General features: G+C 54.1%; 1 protein-coding gene across 1 annotated transcript in view; it reads right to left on the reverse strand.

Annotated features, from left to right (window-relative positions):
• Window positions 1–18,960, reverse strand: part of GRM4 (glutamate metabotropic receptor 4) — a 200,376-nt gene that overhangs the window by 46,205 nt on the left and 135,211 nt on the right. The window contains exon 6 of the mRNA XM_090025751.1: window positions 14,818–14,958. Within this exon, the coding sequence (XP_089881877.1) occupies window positions 14,818–14,958 (141 nt within the window). The remainder of the gene's footprint in view (window positions 1–14,817; window positions 14,959–18,960) is intronic.

Genomic DNA, 18,960 nt, shown 5'->3' on the forward strand with positions numbered 1-18,960 from the left:
TGAGAAAGGATTAGCATCAATTCCAATCACATCCCTGGCATTGGCTTTCAGCAGGAGTTAATCAAAATCACTCACAGTGCCGCTCTCCCCAGCACAGAGGCGACAGTGCCCCAGACCCTTTGGGGCTTTTGTCTCACCACTTCTCCCAGCATGAGTCACGGCAGGGAACAATGAATGGCTGCTGGCAGGGGGCAGCCATCCACTTACTCCTGACCCTGCTTCTCTTCCAAGTGGGAGAAGAAAAAAATGGTACAGGAGCTCTCTTTGTGTGTCCAAGCTCCCAGCTGCCACAGTCGCCATCCCTCCTGGAACGAGATGCTCTAGGGAAGAAGGCAGGACCACCAGCTATGTGGGGGCGCCCAGCCTTCCCCAACAGAAGATGCTGCAGGGAGTGGGGAAAATGGCCATGGGGGAGCTCCCTGCTAGTCCAGTCCTGGTATGTGCTAGCGGGTGATCTCTGGAGACTTTTCCAGTGCAGGGAGATATTCACTGCCTGGCTCACATGGTGCAGACTTGCCTTGGCACACTGGAGCCTTGCCCTAGTTTCCAGCCCGGTTACAGCAAGAGCAACTGAGATCTGGTTCCACCTTCCTGGCACAACATGGGCTTTTCCCCTCAGCCCCAGAGATTCATCCGGGCTTGGGGGATGGCAACACCTGGCAGCAGGAGGACGATTTCCTGGTGGCAGCCCAAACCACACAGACACCTCCGGCCTGATTTTCCAGAGGTCCCAAGCACCTGCTATCGGCGAGAGCCGCGGTCACGCAGCACCTCTGCAACCTTGGCTCAAGCTGCATTCCCCATGAAACGGAGGCACCCAGCAGCCAGGCCCAGTTTCTCTTCTGCAGCAGCAAAATGAGCCTGAGGCAGAGCTGAGATCAGGGCCTGGGTCCACTGCCTGGCATATCTCACTTCCCTCAGCCCCAGCCTCTCGACAGGTGCTTTTTATCATCTGAGCCAAGAGGCGCGCAGTACAAATCCTCACATATGTTCTCCTGACTGATACATGCTGTATTGGGCAGAAAGAAAAAATAAATAAATAAACCCTGCACAGTATCAGCAGGAGACCAGCAAGGAACAAAAAAAAGGCAAAAGAACATGAAGGATGAGAGCCAAACCAACCCCCTCCCATTTCCTTCCCTCCATCCACGTTAGTATTCGGCATCCAGCCGCAGCCTGGCCTTAGCTGCTATGCAGATGCAGAGAGGAGCGTGCAGAAATCCCCAGGCCCAGTTCAGAACAGCATTAACATCCAACCTCACAAAGCTAAGGCCATTAATTAGTTTTCTAGTAAAAGGGGAGGTGGGGGGCAGAAATGGAGCCAGCAGCCTTTGGGAAAATCCTGCTGGCCTGAAGCTGTCTGCTTGGCTAAGGACTCAAGATGCAACCCCCGACGCACCCTCTCTGCCTCTCTTCCCCGGCCCCTCCCAGTGATTCCTCTCCTGGGCGAGCCCTCCTCTCCACAATTCCCATTATAGGCCCTCTCTGCTCCAGTCCGTATCCATAACCCTGTGAATTATTGAAGAGGCAGCAGGAGGAGGACCTTGTTTTGGCGCGTTTGACTCCACCGCATTGCATGACGGCAGAAAGGCGAGAAACGAGCAAGGGGCGGCAGCTCCTTTGCACACAAGAGCACCCTCGGCAGGTGCTGCCGGGTCTCTGTGGGGCAAAGCGGAGCGCGAGGCGGCAGGAAAAGGGTCCTGGCTCAGATGGGAGCAGGGCGGAGTGAAGAAAGGGCCTAACCAGCTGGAAGGTAGGTGGACCCCCAGCGCGAGGAACGCTGACAGCCACCGGTGAGGGAAAGCTGCGGGATGCATCAGGAAGGATTATAAAGTTGGTGACGGAAGTAACAAGTGCAACGTTTAAAAAGTCAGCTGCGCAAAGGTACGTGCCTTTGGAAACGTTGCAAAAGCAGCCAACATGCTCCAGAACCATAGTGCTTGACATGAGTACTACTCTGACAGTGCTGGAGTGATGCTATAGCCCCAGTGGGCCAAGGTTTACACACTGGACTACATACATTGGAGTTGGTCCGATAAAAAACACCCTCACAAAAATCCTTGCTTCTCGTACTATTTTAAAGCAAGTTCCCTTCCTCTTATTTGCACAAGGGGATGGGGGATCCATAAATCTCCCAGCACTGCATAGTGCTCCACTCTCCCCCGCTGTACAGGGCAGGGAGGGAGAAGGGGGTGGCCAGCTTGCAGGCTGAGCGACGGCCTACCGTACTGTGCCGCCGCGGTGTCCCACTCCCCCGCTCTGGGCTCCAGCACTGCCGGATGCTTCAACCCCAGCCTACCGCTGCGGTCCGGTGAGAGACTGGAAAGCCTCCCCACACCAGCGAGTCCTCACTGCCCCTGCCCTACAGCGGGCACTTGCACATATCCCCTGGCACCAGGGTCCGCACTCCCTTACTCTGGTGTAGATCAGGAGCGACTCCACCATGGGGTGATGCGGACGGGAGGGGAGAATTGGGCTGCGCTCTTCCAAGCAGCCAAGGACGCCCCACGATGTCTTCTAACCCCTGCGGCACCCACCACCTGGAGAGATGCCGCTGCATTCAGCTGCAGCAATTTTGAAGCGGAGCACCACAAGGGCCGTACGCACATCCCTGGGCTGAAACTATTCCGTTTTCGAAACGTTTCCAAACCCGTTTCCTTTGGGAACATTTCACAAGATGCTTCCACACCCCAAGAGGGATGCGGGACCTACCCCGAGTTGAGGCCTCGCTAGAAAGAAGGCGGCGAGCAGCTCGAGGCAGAAGCAGGAATCGGTGGTGACGTGAGACAATAAAGGACACTGATCTCCCGTAGCTACAGGAGCAGAGGACTTGGCCAACGTGTAGCAGCAGCGACAACAGAAACAGTTTGAAGACATCCTAATTGTGTCCCGGGGCACGAGGAGCCAGACAAGAAGAGACAGGAGTGACAACCGGGGAACCGGCTCAGAGAGGCTTTACCCCCATCAAAGCGCAGCGGCTGCTGTTACTACGGAGACTGCAGCATCTCGTCGGCGGGTTGTAAACGGTAATTGAAATGAATTTTCAAGGCTGAGATAAATCGGAGGCCCCTCAAGAAAATTTTAGAAACAAAAAGAAGGAAAAAACACCCCGAGAAAACAAAGGGGAGGAAACGGGAAAAGAAGACGAGGGGGAAAAGAAAAAAACCCACGCAAAGATACACAAAAAAAATCACCCCCCCACACACACGCTCCCGGGCAAGGTGTACCATAACAGCGGGGTGGTCCCCTCTGCAGGAGGCTTAGCTCTGTGTTTTTTATCTGGGATCATTTTCTCTTCCCTCATTGAATTATAAAACCTCCCTGCAACCCTTCTCGCACGCTCAAGCATGCTTTCCCACTCCCAGGCCTGTGGTTTCCCAGCCATGCTCGCGCTGCCCATGGCTCATCCAGGCTGACCCAAAGGCAGCTGCCCACACGCAGCCCAACCCTTGGAAGAACAAGGGGCACAACTTTGCCTTATCCAACCTTTGCCATCAGAGCACTGGGAACAAGCCAGCTCTTTTTTTTTTCCCTATTGCCCAAATTGTAAAACTCAAGGAAGAAAATGACTCGCGTGGGGCTGATTCAGAACAAAAAGCGTTTCCCATTTTTCCAGCGAAATAAAATAGGTTGGGGAGGGGGAGGAAATAAAAACTCAAATCAGACCAAATGTTTTTATTTCCAGTGTTTGTATCCTTCTTGCCCCCTCCCCCCCTTCTTTTTTTTTTAAATTAAATTGAAGGAAATTTAGTGACAAGCCAGCCTTTAGAAATAGAAAACCAGAATATTTCACTGGTAACATGTCAAAACATAACGTTTCACTATAGGAATTTTTTTCCAAGCTTTTTTTCCTTTTAGGGGGCACAATATTTCAATGGATGTGACACAAATCTGCTGTATGCTTCATCTGATCCAAACCAGGGTTTTGTTTGGCGGGAGAAGTTTCAGCTGACAAATTCCTCCCAGCTCGACTCGGCAGTCACAGTAAGGGCCAGATTTTCCAAGCAAAGCATCGCCGAGCAGCTTCCACTGTGACACTGATGGGCTGCCAGCCAGCTGAGCCAGGCACCCAACACACCGGGACTCCTGGATGCAACTCGCCTGCGGCTGCCTCGACAGCAGCTAAACTCACTCGAAAACATGCCTCTGAACACAGTGACAGAAAAGGATGTTAAAAAGGCCAAGCATTGCCACTGATTGCGACCCATAATTTGCTGGGGTTTCGCTCCCAGTTCAGCAAGTCTGCTCTGCTCACGAGTGGGCTTTAATCCGAAGTATGCGCTTAAGTGCCTTCCTGCGTCGGGGGCTTCGTCCTCGGGCCAGCTCACGAGCGCCAAAGGACTTGCAAAGGGGCACGTGACGTTTTGTAGCCAGATTGCCAGCTGGTAGAAATCAGCGTTGTGCCGTTCAAGTCTTTGGGTCAGATTCACAAGAACACGGTTTTGTCGAAATCAGTAGAGCCAGCCTAATTCTCCTCCACCGTAGCTGTGGCCCCAAAACCACACATACTGAAAGGGAAACCAAGCACAACCCAGCAGGCCGGACCTAGCCGCCGTGAGAGTTTTGGGGTTCGCTCCAAGCACACGAGGAAATTCAAGGGCACGAGCCCTGCATAAAACACCAAAAGAAACCTTTGCGCAAACCCCTGAGAAGCGAGATGAGCTGGCACCACGCTGCCAGCTTATTTACTGCAATCTGTGTTGCTGTTAGGTGCTGTTGCCCCTCTCTATTTATTTGGTAAGCAAACATTCTGGAGATAATTTATTTGCTGACAAATTCAGATAATTTAACGACAGTCTCTGGGATATTTGCCATGTCACAGAATTTCAGCTGCCTCTGCTAATGCTGTGCGGCTGAAATATCGCTTGTTTAATGCTACATTAGTATGAAGATGAAGAGATCAGCAGCTTGCGCCTCCCGACAGTGTGGTTTGCCTGCTGACCTTTGGGATTTCCTGGGGTCACGAGCGCTAATGGGGGCCTGAAAGAAATGCTCAGGCTTTCAGATTTGCAGTGAGGATGGTAAGGTAATGTGCACCGTGTTAACACCATCACTGGTGCAGAGGGAAGGAGATGGGGGAGAGACGAGGTGGATACACAAACAGCGCGGGTAGGGGCAGCTCTCCCCCAGCTGCACCGCAGGGTATTTTCGTCACCCTTTCTGCTTGGTCGTTAACACAAATAATAATAAGCACTTTGAGGCAAGCACCATCTTTTTCCGCTATGCGTGATCCCACAACTCTACCTTCCTACAACCCCTGCACTCTCTTGCTCTCTCTAGGCCCCAGGTAAGTAACTACACATACACAGCACCTAACACGAATGGACCGTGATAGCTGGTTGGCACTTCTAGGCGTGACAAAACCCACAAATAGATACAAAGGCAGATGATCCAGACAATGCCAAGAACAAGACAGGCTGAAACACCTGAAAATATTTTGCCCCCGGTGTTATCCCCTGCCCGTCCCACCTCACCTCCCTGTGGCTGCAGATTCTCCTGCCATAAAAAAGGCAAAGCACTAGCCAAGCCCTGTCCTCCTGGCGAAGAGGCTGGTGAACTGGACCTCCACTTCCAAGTGCAGCACCCCAAGTGGCTTGGTAACCGGCCTGATTCCTCCTCCTTCCCCTTGTGCATACACACTTATACCTCTTCAAAACAAGTGCAAAGCACAACCATCCTGATACGATCATCCTTCTCACCTCCTTCACACCGTTGCAAGCAATTCCCGCTTGGGCCCAAAAAAACCAGCTCCAATCCACCCCCCAGCCTCACCCCAGCCATGAGGAGCGCAGAACATTGTTGGGCATGGTCTCTCCTAAACACAAGTGTCTACTCATGGCCAGGTCCCATACTATTGCAAATTAGGAGCGTTCCACTGATTTCAACACAGCAATGTCAGTTCACACCAGCTCAGGATCCTGCCGCAGAGGTCTTATTCATCACAGGACGCTTCCTCCTGCGCCTCACCCTTCTTTGGAAGCAAAAGCAGACTTTCATCCTTGTAGCTGAAAACACTTCGACAGCCCAGTGGCTGCTGCAAGCCCAGCCCCTGCTTCTTTATAGCCAGACTGCACAGTGTGTTGGCTGGCAGTCACAAGCCCTTCAGAGAAGATCCAGCCTCCGGGATGCCCCGATCACAAGCCGACAGCTTAACGCCTGGGATTTTCAACTTCCCTCAGAGCAGCTAACGGCACCCGTCTCACTTTCTGCCCGCCTGACACTGTATCACGCTCCCGGCACTGTCTGCGGAAAGTTGCACCATTATCATATCACCCAGGGGATGTAAAGACTCAACAGAGCTCCCCGTGGGGCTTCGGACGGGACCTGGAATAAAGCCCAGAAGTCCTGAACTGCAGCCCTCTGCTCCCACCGGTGGACACCACTCCGCCCCCCAGGCCCGCGAAAGAGCCCAGGGTCCTGCTCCTCCCAACGCCAGGCATCGACCCCGTAGTCTCAACATCCCCAGAGCCTAGGGTGCGACTTGTCAGAGAAAGGTGCAGTGCAATACTCAGCTACATTTATCGCGAGGGGGGGAGAGGGGTACAGGGAGCTCTTCTGGCATTTGCGATGACAGTTCAAAAGTATTCTGCACCAGGCTGCCTCTGCAGAGCTCCCCGGGTGCACGACACTTCAGAGCACTGAAGGCAGGATCCCAGGGGGAGGATGTGAGAAGGACCCGGTGAAAACAGCCTTGGTCACTGTTCCAGAGAGCAAACCCCAGGGGCAGCAGAGCATGACCTCAGGCTCATTGCGTTTCACGGCATCTGTTCCCTGCCCCTGCTGTCTCGACAGAGACTCTGAAGTTGCATGGCCTGCTCTCCTCTCTGTCTTGGGCGAGAAGAGAAATTGCAGAGCCAAGAACTGCAGCCACTTTGAGCCTTGCAGACAGAAGGCATTTGGGTAGGTCGGGCAGAAGCAAACGATATGCTTCCTAATACGGCCAAATACAACGCTGTACATCCAGCAGCAGAGACTGCAAGCCACACTGGGAGCATCTACATGTTGCCCTTACGGCAATGTAGGAACGTGCTACGTTACCATACGGCATGCTATGGCGATGTAGCAACCACACAGGTCTACACGTGATTGCTAGCTACAGCTACTTTGCTGTCGTGGTGTGCTGCCTGCTTATAGCACACCACGACTGTGATGTAGCAGCGAAATCTAAGCGTGTGCTGCCTGTACAGCGCAGTACAGGCGGTTACTGTGCCATGTTTTAGTACTTCCAAAAGAAGTACTAAATCACGGCAAATGTAGATGCACCCACTGACAATATAGGGCACTGCATGGGAAAGCAGTGCACCCAAAAGGGACTCAGAGGACAGATAACCAAGATGAACGTGAATGCTGGACACAAACCCGGGGCCAAAAAACCCAACGTGCTTCTTGGATAAATGAGATGGGAGGTTCTGTTCCCTCCACATCTGGCACTGGCACGACTGTGACTCAAACGGTGCGTTCAGTTCTGGCACGCGTGAAGCATGCTGAGAAACTGGAGGGGGCTCCGAGGGAGCCTCCTGTATGATTAAAAGACTGGGAACCATGCAGAACTCAAGGATCTCCATCTGCTGAGCTGCACAAAGAGAAGGTGAAAGGGTGACTTTCTTACAGCCTTGGAGAGCTGCCTGGGGAGCAGAAGTCTGAACATCGAGCATTCTTCACTTCAGCAGCGATACGACAAGATTCAGTGAAACAATTACCCCGTGGAAAAGCTTACGGCAGACTCCAGCTTGCTGGCAAATTTTGTAAATCAAGATGGGATGTTCTTTCCCCAAAACTCTGCTGGAGTTCAGGCGGGCATTAGTTCAAGGGAGTTTGCAGCCTTTGTTAGGAGGAGATCGCAACCCCCCCATGAGCTGATGCTGTTCAGAAACTCCTGAGCCCAACACGTGCTGAACATTGTACCACGGGCACAGCCTGGAAGCGGCCAGGACACGGCTATCGTGGAACTGCAGTGGCATAAGCGAAAGGAAGCACTTCAAAGGGAGTGGCAGGGGGCAGCTGTGTAGGGCAGGGAGATGGTGGCTAGTTGAAGGGGCCACGCTGGCCTCCTGAATGGGACCAAATGCAGGCCATGCCATTGACCTCCATGAACTCGTGCATCTTTCTCCAGGACCAGTCACCATGGCAGCTCACTCCACTCCTGCCACTTACTCAGAGACCCATTACCCAGGGAGAAGGAGCTCATAACCCACCCCCCTCTAAGCTCAACTCCTGTGATTTGCAACCACAGCGCTGCAGGAACCTTTTAAGGGTGCTCCAGGAGGTGTGCAAGCACCTGCTCTGGGAGGTGTGCAAGCACTTGCACATGTTCCACAAGATAAACCCAGAGATTTGAGATTTCAAAGAGGAACCCACAGGGTCAAAACCACTCTGCCCTGCTCTGGGCTTTCTGAGCCCTTTGCGAAAAAAGGACCCAGAGCCCCTCTGAGCTCCCTCGCACTTGCTACTGCTCCAAAGACATTCCTGCATGGCAGCCCCCCAGCTCCTCCCAACTGGGCCCAGTACCAAACAGGCCCTTAATCAACCTTCAGGTGCAATGGGGTGGACTAATGGAGCCTCTCAGCAGAGAGCAGCTGTGCACAAGTTGCGAGGTTATCCCGTGGCATGGCACAGCAAGGGTTAGGGCAGTTCCCTTTCCCTCCGAGGCTCCCCTATCCCAATGAGGGGGATGCAGAGCTGCTCAAGAGTGCCCTGAACTCCCACCCTGTCTCCCAGCATGGGGTGTTGGCTGTCTTCACCCAGAGGCAGGCACGCAGTAAATCTCTCCCACCTCTCAGTAAACATGTCACCTCCTTGAGTCTCCAACCACCCCTGCCGTGGCAGGGCTGTCAGCAAGACAGATTCCCTATTTGCCTTGTTTACTGCATTCATCCCTACAGCCGGTGAGAGCTGGAAAGGGCTGAGCAGGTGCGGGGTCAGGGAAAGAGGGGTGCTCAGGTGGCGGCCAAGCCCGGGCATCCTCTGCTGTCAGGGGCTGGAGGGAGCTGCTTGGAAGAGCACAGCCCAATCCTCCTCTCCCACCCACATCACCCCAGGGTGGAGTCGCTCCGGATTTACACCAGAGTAAGGGAATGCAGACTCAGGTCCTGTGGAGCATGTGCAAGTGCACGCTGTGCTTACTAGATGGGGGCCTGGATCCATTTTATGGATCCCTGTGCCCTTACAGCACCACATGCTTGTTGCGCAGGGGGAGAACGGGAGCAGCACCGAGCGAGAAGCCATCCAGGAGAGGCACACATGCAGAAGCAGCAAGGGCTGCAGTCCGTCGTAGGGTGGCACACCATGAGGTACAGTCAAAATGCCTGGACTGGAAAGAGTTAGGCATGGGGATCGTTGTCTTCCCCTCCTTTGTGCTCCAGGCTGGCACACTTCCTCCCCCCAAACGCCACTCATTAGGTACCATTAGCATCACTTGGCAGAAGAGGGGACTGCAGCATGCGAAAGCTTATGAAATATGCCTCAGTGGCACTGCCTGCCCTGCTTGGGGCATCGAGGGAGAGACCCAGGCCCCATTCTCTGCTGTGCCACAGACTCCCCTGTGTGACCCTGGGCAAATCACTCAGTCTTTCTGCCACTCCGTTCCCCATCTGCGAAGAAGGGGCAGTAGCACAGCCCTCCCTCACCAGTGCACGTATCAGGATAAACACGGCAGAGACGGTGAGACTCCCCTATCCCAAAGAGGGGACGTAGATAGAAGATAAGACTGCCATGGGGGAGGGGTGTCACAAAAACACTTGTGGAGCCGAGGCTCAGCGCAGAAACCTTTGGCCTGCCAGGTGAACGCGATACCCTCTTCACTGCAGATACCGGGGTCGACACCCCCAGTTTTGCCTCCTGGACTGTAAGGCCCGAGGTTAAGAGGTGGAAAAGCAGAGAAGCATGCACCCACCCACACAGCCCTCTCCCCCAGAGTGATGGGCAAGCAACGTCCCCAGGCCGGCAGCAGGCAACCCTTATCAAGCTCCCCGTCCTGTCACCGACCCCTGACTCCCCCCCAGCTTCCAAATGCAATCAAAGGGTCACCTGGGTCTTCCTCCTTAGAGACCCCAGGGTGGCACATGCTGGGGCCCGAGCCCAGGAGGATGCAGTCCCTCCAGCAGCCGGAGTGGCAGAGCCGAGGCAGGGGGAGGCTCTGCCTGTGCCTTTATACGTAGACTTGCCTCTGTACAAACAGGCAGTCTCGCAGATGCGAAATGATGGATTCCCTGGTGCTGGGAACCGAGTGCCTCCAGCACCAATTAAAAGATTGTGCTCCATGAAAATATTTGGCCTCGTGGGGAAACGCAGCGAGAAGTTGTTGCTAAAAGGGTGGGGGGAGAGGGGAAGACAGAAAACCCAGAGACACTGGCTGCCATGTAAATGATACCGAGTCCTGGAGCCAGGGGCACAGAAAGTGACTGGAGCAGCTCCTTTATCTCCACGCTGTCACATTCGCTCACCCTCCTCGCCAGACGCATCGTCTCTGCAGGATCTGTGGGCTCCATCATGCTTCAAAGCACTCGGGAGAGAGCTGGGGGCTTGGCAGGGGGCGTAAATCTGGAGGTCAGGATCTGAACACGCAGATCAAGGAAGGTGAAGGGGCAGGGCCGCAGCTGGCATCAAGACTGTTACTTTACGCCCGCTGTGGATCCCTACCCATTGGAAGCAAGGTGAGAGGAGGCGGCCAGGGGTATGAGTCTGGAGGTAAACTGGAGAGATGATGAAACCACTGTGTGCAACTGGGTGGACAATGCAGATCCATCTCTTGGTGAAACTCAAGCCACTTTGTACCTGGCCATGTGACATGGATTTCCACAAAACATAAATGCAACTTGCACCAGATCTAAGGCCCCTTTGCACTGCCGCCTTGGGATAAAGGGGCCTTCATGGACATGAGGGTCAAGTCTACCCGATACCTCGGTGGGTACACAGTGCCCTCAGGGTTGGAAGCCGTCTCGTGAGGAGCTAATATCTGGGTGAAGTCTGTGGTGCTGCACCTATTTGAACCAGCACAGGATTTCCTCCGGTCTAGTCTCAAGAATGGTGAGGGCAGATGAAACTTGCAGCCCTGTGAACTGCAGCCTACACAACAAGAGCCGGCGTGACTGCAGAGGACGTCTCCCCACTCACTCTGCCTATGTGCCTCAGCCCAGACATACAAAGAGCCACTTCCAGAAGGGAGAGAGCTGTGCAGTCTCCATGCTTTGCTCAGCCCCTGCCTGTCTCCTGACACTGCTGACCAGCTTGGGCCCTCGTGACAGTCCCTTGAGGGGCTTCTTGCTCTGGCACTACAGGGACAGGCACATCCAAAATGCTGGTCCTCAACTCTTTCATCCAGATCCCTGCCCCAAGGATCCACGCCGAGACCTCCTGACATGTTCCACCGAACAGCTTCGGGAAGGAGCAGATGACAGCCCCCAAGGCCCGGTCCCAGCCAGGGCAGACATGTTTCAGACCCTGTCTCCATTGCCCACGCAGCACGATTACACAGTCACCAGCTGCCAGGCTGTTAATTGCCTGCTCGGTGCTATCGATCGAGGCACAACTCCACTGTGAAAGCCAATGCCTATGAAAGGGACTCACGTAGGAAATTAGCTGCTTACAGCCAGGAGCAGGAGGGCAACTGAGGTTATTACCTCCTGTGGGGAAAGTCAAGCCTCTCCCACAGGAAGGAAAGGGTGAAAGAGCTAAACTCCCTACGAATAAGGCAAAAATTGGCAAAATTGTGTCATGGCCCGAACTCTAGGTGGATCCGAGCCTCCAAAAGACAGTGCCAATCACCTTGCTGAGCACAGCAGGGAGAGTCTGGGTGAGGAAGCATAGATATATGCATCTGCACAGGTGTGTGTGTGCACGCATGCATGTGCACGCAGGAGGGCAGGTATGTACAAAATAACGTGTGCATTTCAGCAGGGCAAGGGAAAAGGTGTGCGTGTCTGAAAACGTGTGCACAAGATGCCTTCCTGCGAGTTTGCATGTGTGAGTTTGCACGTGTGCTGTTGAAAATGGACATAAGTGTGCTCACTAGAATGCACCCACGTATGACAAAAGGGATGGAGGAGACTGCGGGCACAAGACTCCGCATGGGAGCATGCGCCCACACTCACAACCACCCCCAGAGCACCCCACGGGCTCCAATCTTCAAGAGCCCTGCATCTCTCTGATCTGTACTTCAATGTGGTTTTCAGTGTACAGCCTCCTCAAAGGACACCCTCGTGATGGCCTGGTGCACTCAGCTGAGAGGGAAGCATTACTCTGCAAGTAGGTGCCAGGCAAAAGGGGGACTGGAGAGCTTCCTGGTTGCCAATTCCCATTTCAGAGAAGAATCAAAGGCAACCACGCAGCAGTAAGGAACACAACGGGGCTGATCTGAGAGATGGAATGAGGAAACCAAACGAAACATTTTTAGAGCCGCCCCGAGTAATATGAATGTCTTGAATATTTTATGGGAGCGTGGAGCAGGCTGGAGGTACATTTCCGTGGCACTGCCTCCCAGCCCAGTGCAACTCTATAACCTGTCGGAATGCATTTTTGAATAAATCATTTTAAATGTGTTTTCTCAAGGGAATGGGGGGGAGGAGGGGGAAAGATTCAGAAGAAGGAGCTGAGATGCATCTGGCTGATGCTCTGCCAGGCCAGCATAATGGAATTTTACAAGCAAGCAAGAGAGAGAATTAGCACGAGGAAAGGCAAGAATTAGTGCAAGGGAAATGAACACACACATGACAGGAAGAAAACAGACCCAAGGGGTAAGAGCTGAAAGGCCCCCCCCCAGGTTATGGAAGAGGAGTGGAGGAAGGAGCTCAGGGGATGTGATTAGATCAGGGGTGGGCAATAATTTCAGGTGGAGGGCCGCTTACTGAGTTTTGGCAAGCCATTGAGGGCTGCACGACAGGCAGCCAGGGGCAGATAAATATTAATTTTCTACATTTTTTAGGAGCCCTGCAGGCCAGATACAATGGCCCAGCGGGCCACATCCAGCCCGCGGGCTGCATTTTGCCCAGCCCTGGGCTAGATGAAGACAGTCCTCTGTTATTTCAGCGCATGAGCAGATGAGGTAGTCAATAGCTTTCCAGACACCGCACCAAAAACGTCTCCCGATCTTGCCTTGCTGCCCCCGACTGCCCTTGCTATCTGTGCCTCCAGTGTCCTGCTAATGCCCCATCATCTTGACTTGCATCATTCTCCGCTTTGCTTCCCACAGAGCACGGCCAGTGCCCCAGAAGCATCTACCAGGGTACTCCAGCACCAGGCCCACCACAGAGCTGTGCCAAGCACCTTAATCCCCACTTACGGTACCCCTTACTTTCGCAGCCCACGTGCTCTGCGAATGCCCTGCCTTCCAGACCAGCTGTTCGGATAGTCTGAGGAACAGAAATTTCCCTCTCTGCATCCAAGAGCCTGGGGAAAAGTCCATGTCTGTGACCTGCATGGATACCCACAGGGCTGTATAAATCACCTGATCGCCATCCCCCCCCGGCATGAGCCACATTTGCCCCGTCCATCCAGAACAGAGAAGTCTGTCCATTAGGCCTGTGTCAGTCGGCAGCTATTCGAGCTGACTTCAGATCCAGCCACTTCGGATGCCAGGGATCCGACCTGGAGCTCCGGACCGGGTTCCCGCTTCGATCCAGCCGAAGCGGCTCCGAAGCTTCAGAACCGCCTCGGGGATCCAGCCATAGGGTATAATGGGGAGTCAATGATATCTATAACTTTGTTGGGTTTTGTCCGATTTGGGTGAAGCGTGCTGAGGTGGTAGCCTCTACTGAGGGCATGAAGCCTGCCACATTTCAAGAAGATCGGTTCAGGGGCTTGGGGGAACTGCACCCCAAACGCTTGAAGGCAAAACTAATAATCAATGCAGACAATCAACTGCCCCAAGACAGAGACAGTCAGTCCCACCAGCACGAGTTTTGTCCGTCGGCACCTGGGGGTGCAGGGCCCCAGAACCCCCCTGCACCGAGCTCCTCGACAGCTGGCAGGCGTCATGGCCGCAGCGGGGGCCACCACCCCTGCAGTTTTCAGCCCGCTGTGCCTTCACACGCACAGGGTCACCTATGTTACGAGTTTTGCTTGTCCGCAGCGTGAGGTGCAGTTCCCCCCAAGCCCCTGCACCAATCTCCTTGAAACTTGGCAGGTTTTGTGGCCTCAGCAAGAGCTACCGGCCCTGCAGTTTTCACCCCCTGCGGTGTAACACATACATGCAACATGGGTTTTGCTTTCAGGAATTTGGGGTGCAGTTTCCCCTAAACCTGTGCACCGATCTTCTTGAAACTTGTCAGACTGCATGCTTAGTAGAGGCTACCACCCCTACATGTTTCATCCAAATCAGACAAAAACCAATAAAATTATAGATACTTCATTGATTCCCCATTATACCCTATGGCCGGTTCGCTGAGGCGGCTCCGAAGCTTTTCTGAAGCACTTTGCAAAGCCTAACAAAGCCGGCGCTTCGATCCAGACATGCTGCTTCAGACGCCAAAGCATCCGAAGCTTCTCCGGATCTGAAGCACGGTCCAAAGCCTTGCACAGCCCTACTGTCTATCCATCATCCCCCTCACCTGCATGCACCAGTACCACCAACCGCCAACAAACCCCTACCGTCCTCCCAGCCCCACCAGGCCACCTCCATCTGCACCAGTTCTCCTAGCAGGCTACTGCCAGCTATCTTCGCAGAGTCTCTGTCTTCCCATCCATCCTGGGAGACCGGTGCTTGTATGCCCTGCTCCCCTTGTTGCAGTCACAAATGGCCTCTTCTCCCAGTCCTTCTGGTGGTGTCCCTGTTAGACCACCAAGTCCTTCCCGCTCCCCACCAGCCACCCTTTTGGCCCTTACTTGTGCACTTCTTAATGTTGCTGCCTTTCTTCAACGCATGTCGACTCAGCTTGCAATGGAAGTTTTCCTCCCAGAACTCCGCAAACCAGATATTTCGCCGATTATTGTCCAGCGTCCGGCTGGTGAAATAGCGATCAAAACCTGCCGAGGAAGCAGAAGATGGGAGTGTGAAATCTCAGAGATCGTAAGAAGGGGAACAAGTCGTTCCATAACAGAGAGGAAAGCGGGGTTTCTATGTCCATGGAAGAAGAAACACCTGAAATGCCCGTGAAGAACAACCAACAGCCCCATGAGGAGCACTGTCACCTGGAACGTGGCAGGGCCATGTCCAACTCCCTGACTGGCCTAATTCAGACCTAATTCAGGGACTTGAAAATGGATTTCCCACCTCCCCACCACTTTCTTCCAGCTACTGCTGTTGAAGCTGCTCCGCTGAACTAGAGCAAAGGAAATCATTCACTAACTCCCAGCAGCAACGGCACTCACCACAGCACACAAAGCAAGGCCTTGAACCTGCCACATCCCGGACCACAGCTCTCACTACTGACGGAGAAGGCTCCTTGTCTCTGCCTTTCCTCCCGACCACCAGAAATCCCATCTCTGTCTTTGAGAAACCATAATGATGAGCTGCTTTGCGGAAACAATGGGTTTCTACAGACATTTTTGTTTTCAATAAATCTGAGTTTTCCCATAAAATGTTTTTTTTTTTTTTTTTAATCAAGACAACAAATTTCAGATTTGACACCACCCAGCGCTGCACTCCCACAACTAGACCCTAAGCAAATTGCATATAAAGGTAATTTGGGCAAGTTCCAGTTCAGAACAAGAAGGAAACCTCTATGACCATCTGAAATGAACTCTCAGTGCTATTCTCTGGGAGGAGGTAATTTGGAGCTGGCTGGTGTCAAGTGGTCTGCAGTGACCCTACCAGATGTTATAGCCGCCAATGATCTGGGCCTCAGGATAGCCCCAAGAGGAGAAAACCTTGACCTGAATTTGCAGGACCCCTTGAAATGGATTCTAGGCATAACCTGCCAGAAGAAACATCTCTCTCGGACCTTCAGCCCTCACCTAGAACGGCCTTCAAGCACAGCATCTGCCACAGGTAACATCAGGCTTTGCTTAGGGTCTTACCCTGATGTCCCCTTGTTCAGGCATGGAGATAACTACTGTAATAAGTTGCTGCATAAAGGCATAGAAGCCCATGCAGGGAATGCAACCCCTATCCCAAGGCCCACAGATCACTAGCCCCGAAGGGTACCGCCACTGCAGGGCATGAGGGGATGTGGGGTAGGAGAGGAACTGAGCAGAGGCTAGTTGGCCCCTGGATAGGCTCACTTGCTCCCAGTGGAGGGAGAGCTCCCTCTGCCCCACACTCCTAATGCTTGCAGTTTCTACCATGCAAAGACTCGAGCAATTTCCTTCAATATGCCGAAAGCAGAAGAACTCGGGGCCGCTCACGTGCAGACTCTCCGTGGGCTTTTCACACAGTCCCTCAAAGGGGTTGTTAAAGAAACACGATGGCTTCCTGACGCAAACCTTGGAGCAGATGAAGATATAAAACTAGCTCATTAGAGGCAGCGAGGAGGTAGGCTCTCAGCGTGGAACGAGGTTGGCCATGCGTCAGCGGGAGAGCTGCCGTGGTTCCACACGTTCACCAGGGACCCGGAGGATGCTGCGAATTGCAAGATGATGGCTCCTTAGGCTAGCCGCAGTGAAGCAGGCTTGCGAGCAAGTCTGGGAAGGGCTGAGGGCAGCTGGTAATTGGGCACGGCGATGGTGGACTGGAATTGGTTGCAGGAAGGGGCAAGGCACCGGGAAGGGAGGGGGAGAGGACTAATATGAAATGCTGTTCTGCGCTAATGGGACGTGAATCCGCTCGTAGGGAAACAGGCAGGTGAAGCTGTACGCACGGTGCAATTAAAAGCCAGGAAGATGTGTTAAAGGCACGAGAATGTGCTGGGAAATACTAGGGCAGGATAGAAATGGAGAGCACCACTGGCAGAGATCCTCAGCCGCTGCAACCTGGCACAGCTCAGTCACTGTCAGCGAAGCCACGCAGGTTTACCTCAGCTGAGGTCTGCTCCATCGTGCGTTTGGTGCTGCTGAATTTTTGCTCAGAGGAGAGGGCAAGAGTGATTAGAGACACCAGAGAGACAAGGGCATTGAAAGCAGGAAAGATTAGAGCCACGACGAAAGACAAGCGCGATATAGGGATTTAAAGTAATGAAGAGCAAGAGAAGGCTAATTAGGCGCCTGTTCGGTATTTGCAGAGCCAGATTTCTAAACTAGCCCAGGGAAGGACGTGTCAAGTGTCCTGCTCTCGGTGCCGGGGCCAGGAGTGCTGCACAGCCGAGCGCCCAGCGTGCAGCCGATAGGCTGGGCTCCTCCAAAAACACGAGGAGGAGAGGTGCTGATGGGGCAGGTGGAGCCGAGCGTGCCCCAAACTGGCCACGCAGCCCTTTGTCCAAGCACAGAGAAGAGGAGCCTGAATGTTCCTGCTTTATTAAGGTGGCATCTTGGAAAGGAGACACTTGGCCAAGGCCATTCGCAGCATCAACAGCAGCATCAGAAACGGGTCTCCCTACCACAGCCTCCACCTTGCGCGCCCTCGGAGGGCTGTGGCTCAGACAAAGGTCTCTGGATTTCAGCTTGGACCCGTTTTCCTCTCCTCTAAAGCCGGGGTGGCCAGCTTGTGGCATGAGTGCCACAAGTGACATGGGCAGCCTTGGCGTGGGGCCTGCAGCAGACCGGGGAGGGGCCAGGCAGCACAGTGGCAGGTAGGGCAGGGAGCAGAAAACAGAGCAGTAAATTAGGCAGGGAGAAGAAAGCAGAGCAGCTAGTTGACCAGGGGAAGGGGACGGGAGGGGAACTCAGGGAGGGTGTGGGGCTAATGGCTGGGGTCATCGGACCCCAGCACCCTTTCCTGCCCAAGCAGGGGGTCGGATTTGATCTGTTGAGGTCCCTTCCAACCCTAGCATCTATGAATCTAATCTCTGGTGCATATGCCAAAGAGGTTGGCCCCCACTGCTCCAAAGCATCAGGCGGTGGTCACCCGCACTCACGGCACAGAGGGACACCATTGTCACCTTCAGGCACACATGACATAATTGCACTTGTGCCAACAAAGCAGAGCAGGAGAGGATCCTTGGACCTGACCTGAAATAGCAGGTCCTGCATCAGCTTCTGCCCTCACCACTTGCTTCAGAGATGCCACATGCAGGTACGGGCATTGCAGCGACCTGAATGCTCCCATACGTGCCAGCCCTCGCCGTGCCCTGCGGCCCTTCCACTCCACTGCTCCGTGGCCTCCGCTGCAAAGTTCAGCGCGCAGCCACGTCCCGAGCCCCGAGCCTTGGGCAGCCGGTGTCAGAAACTTTCGGGAGATGGACGTGCTCGGCTGCTGGATTTCTAGGCAGCCAAGTGATTGATGGGCGAGAGCACGATGTGCCTTGACAGACTCTGCTTCTTGCAGTCGCAAATCTGAGTAGGGAGCAACCGGGGAAAATGAAATCACGTCTTAAATGCGACAGGCAGCTTCTGCAGAGGGAGTGAGGCAGGCGCTGGTGATCTCATGGTTTCACATCGCATGGATCACAGGGAGGCAGGGAAGCTCAGAGAGGGACTGAGACACCGTGCCTGGGTCTGGCATTTCCCATTATGTGGGGGGGAGCCACCATAATCCTGTGCTTTGGTTTGGCTCCTTTGAAATCTGGAGCCAGCTGCGGGGCACAGAGCCAAATCAAAGGGGGGATCTGACGCGCGGGAGCACTGGGATCTTTGGAGTTTGACTGTCAGGGTAGCAGCTGAGCGAGAGCACTGTGCCTGCTGGCCCGTGAGGGGTTGCTCTCACCCACCTCCCCTTCCTTACCACCTGTTACCCCCTTCCAGATATCCCTGACTTCGCCCACGCCCCCAGGGGGGACATCTGGATCCCAGCTGCTCCCTCGGGTTTGAAGACAGTGCTCTGTGCAAGCCTTGAGCGTAGCAGAGTGTGGGCGAGCCCTGGGATTACAAACACACCAGGCCACGAACAGTCCCAGGAGCCAAGCATCACCACTGGACCAGCTGGCAGGATGGAAGCTGCTCGGTAACGGCTGCATGCTGTTGAACGTCTGACCACCCCACCCCACCCCAGTGGAC

The sequence above is a fragment of the Crocodylus siamensis genome, chromosome 13 (assembly GCF_052110815.1).
Source record: "Crocodylus siamensis isolate JL-2025a chromosome 13, ASM5211081v1, whole genome shotgun sequence".
Taxonomy (NCBI): domain Eukaryota; kingdom Metazoa; phylum Chordata; order Crocodylia; family Crocodylidae; genus Crocodylus; species Crocodylus siamensis.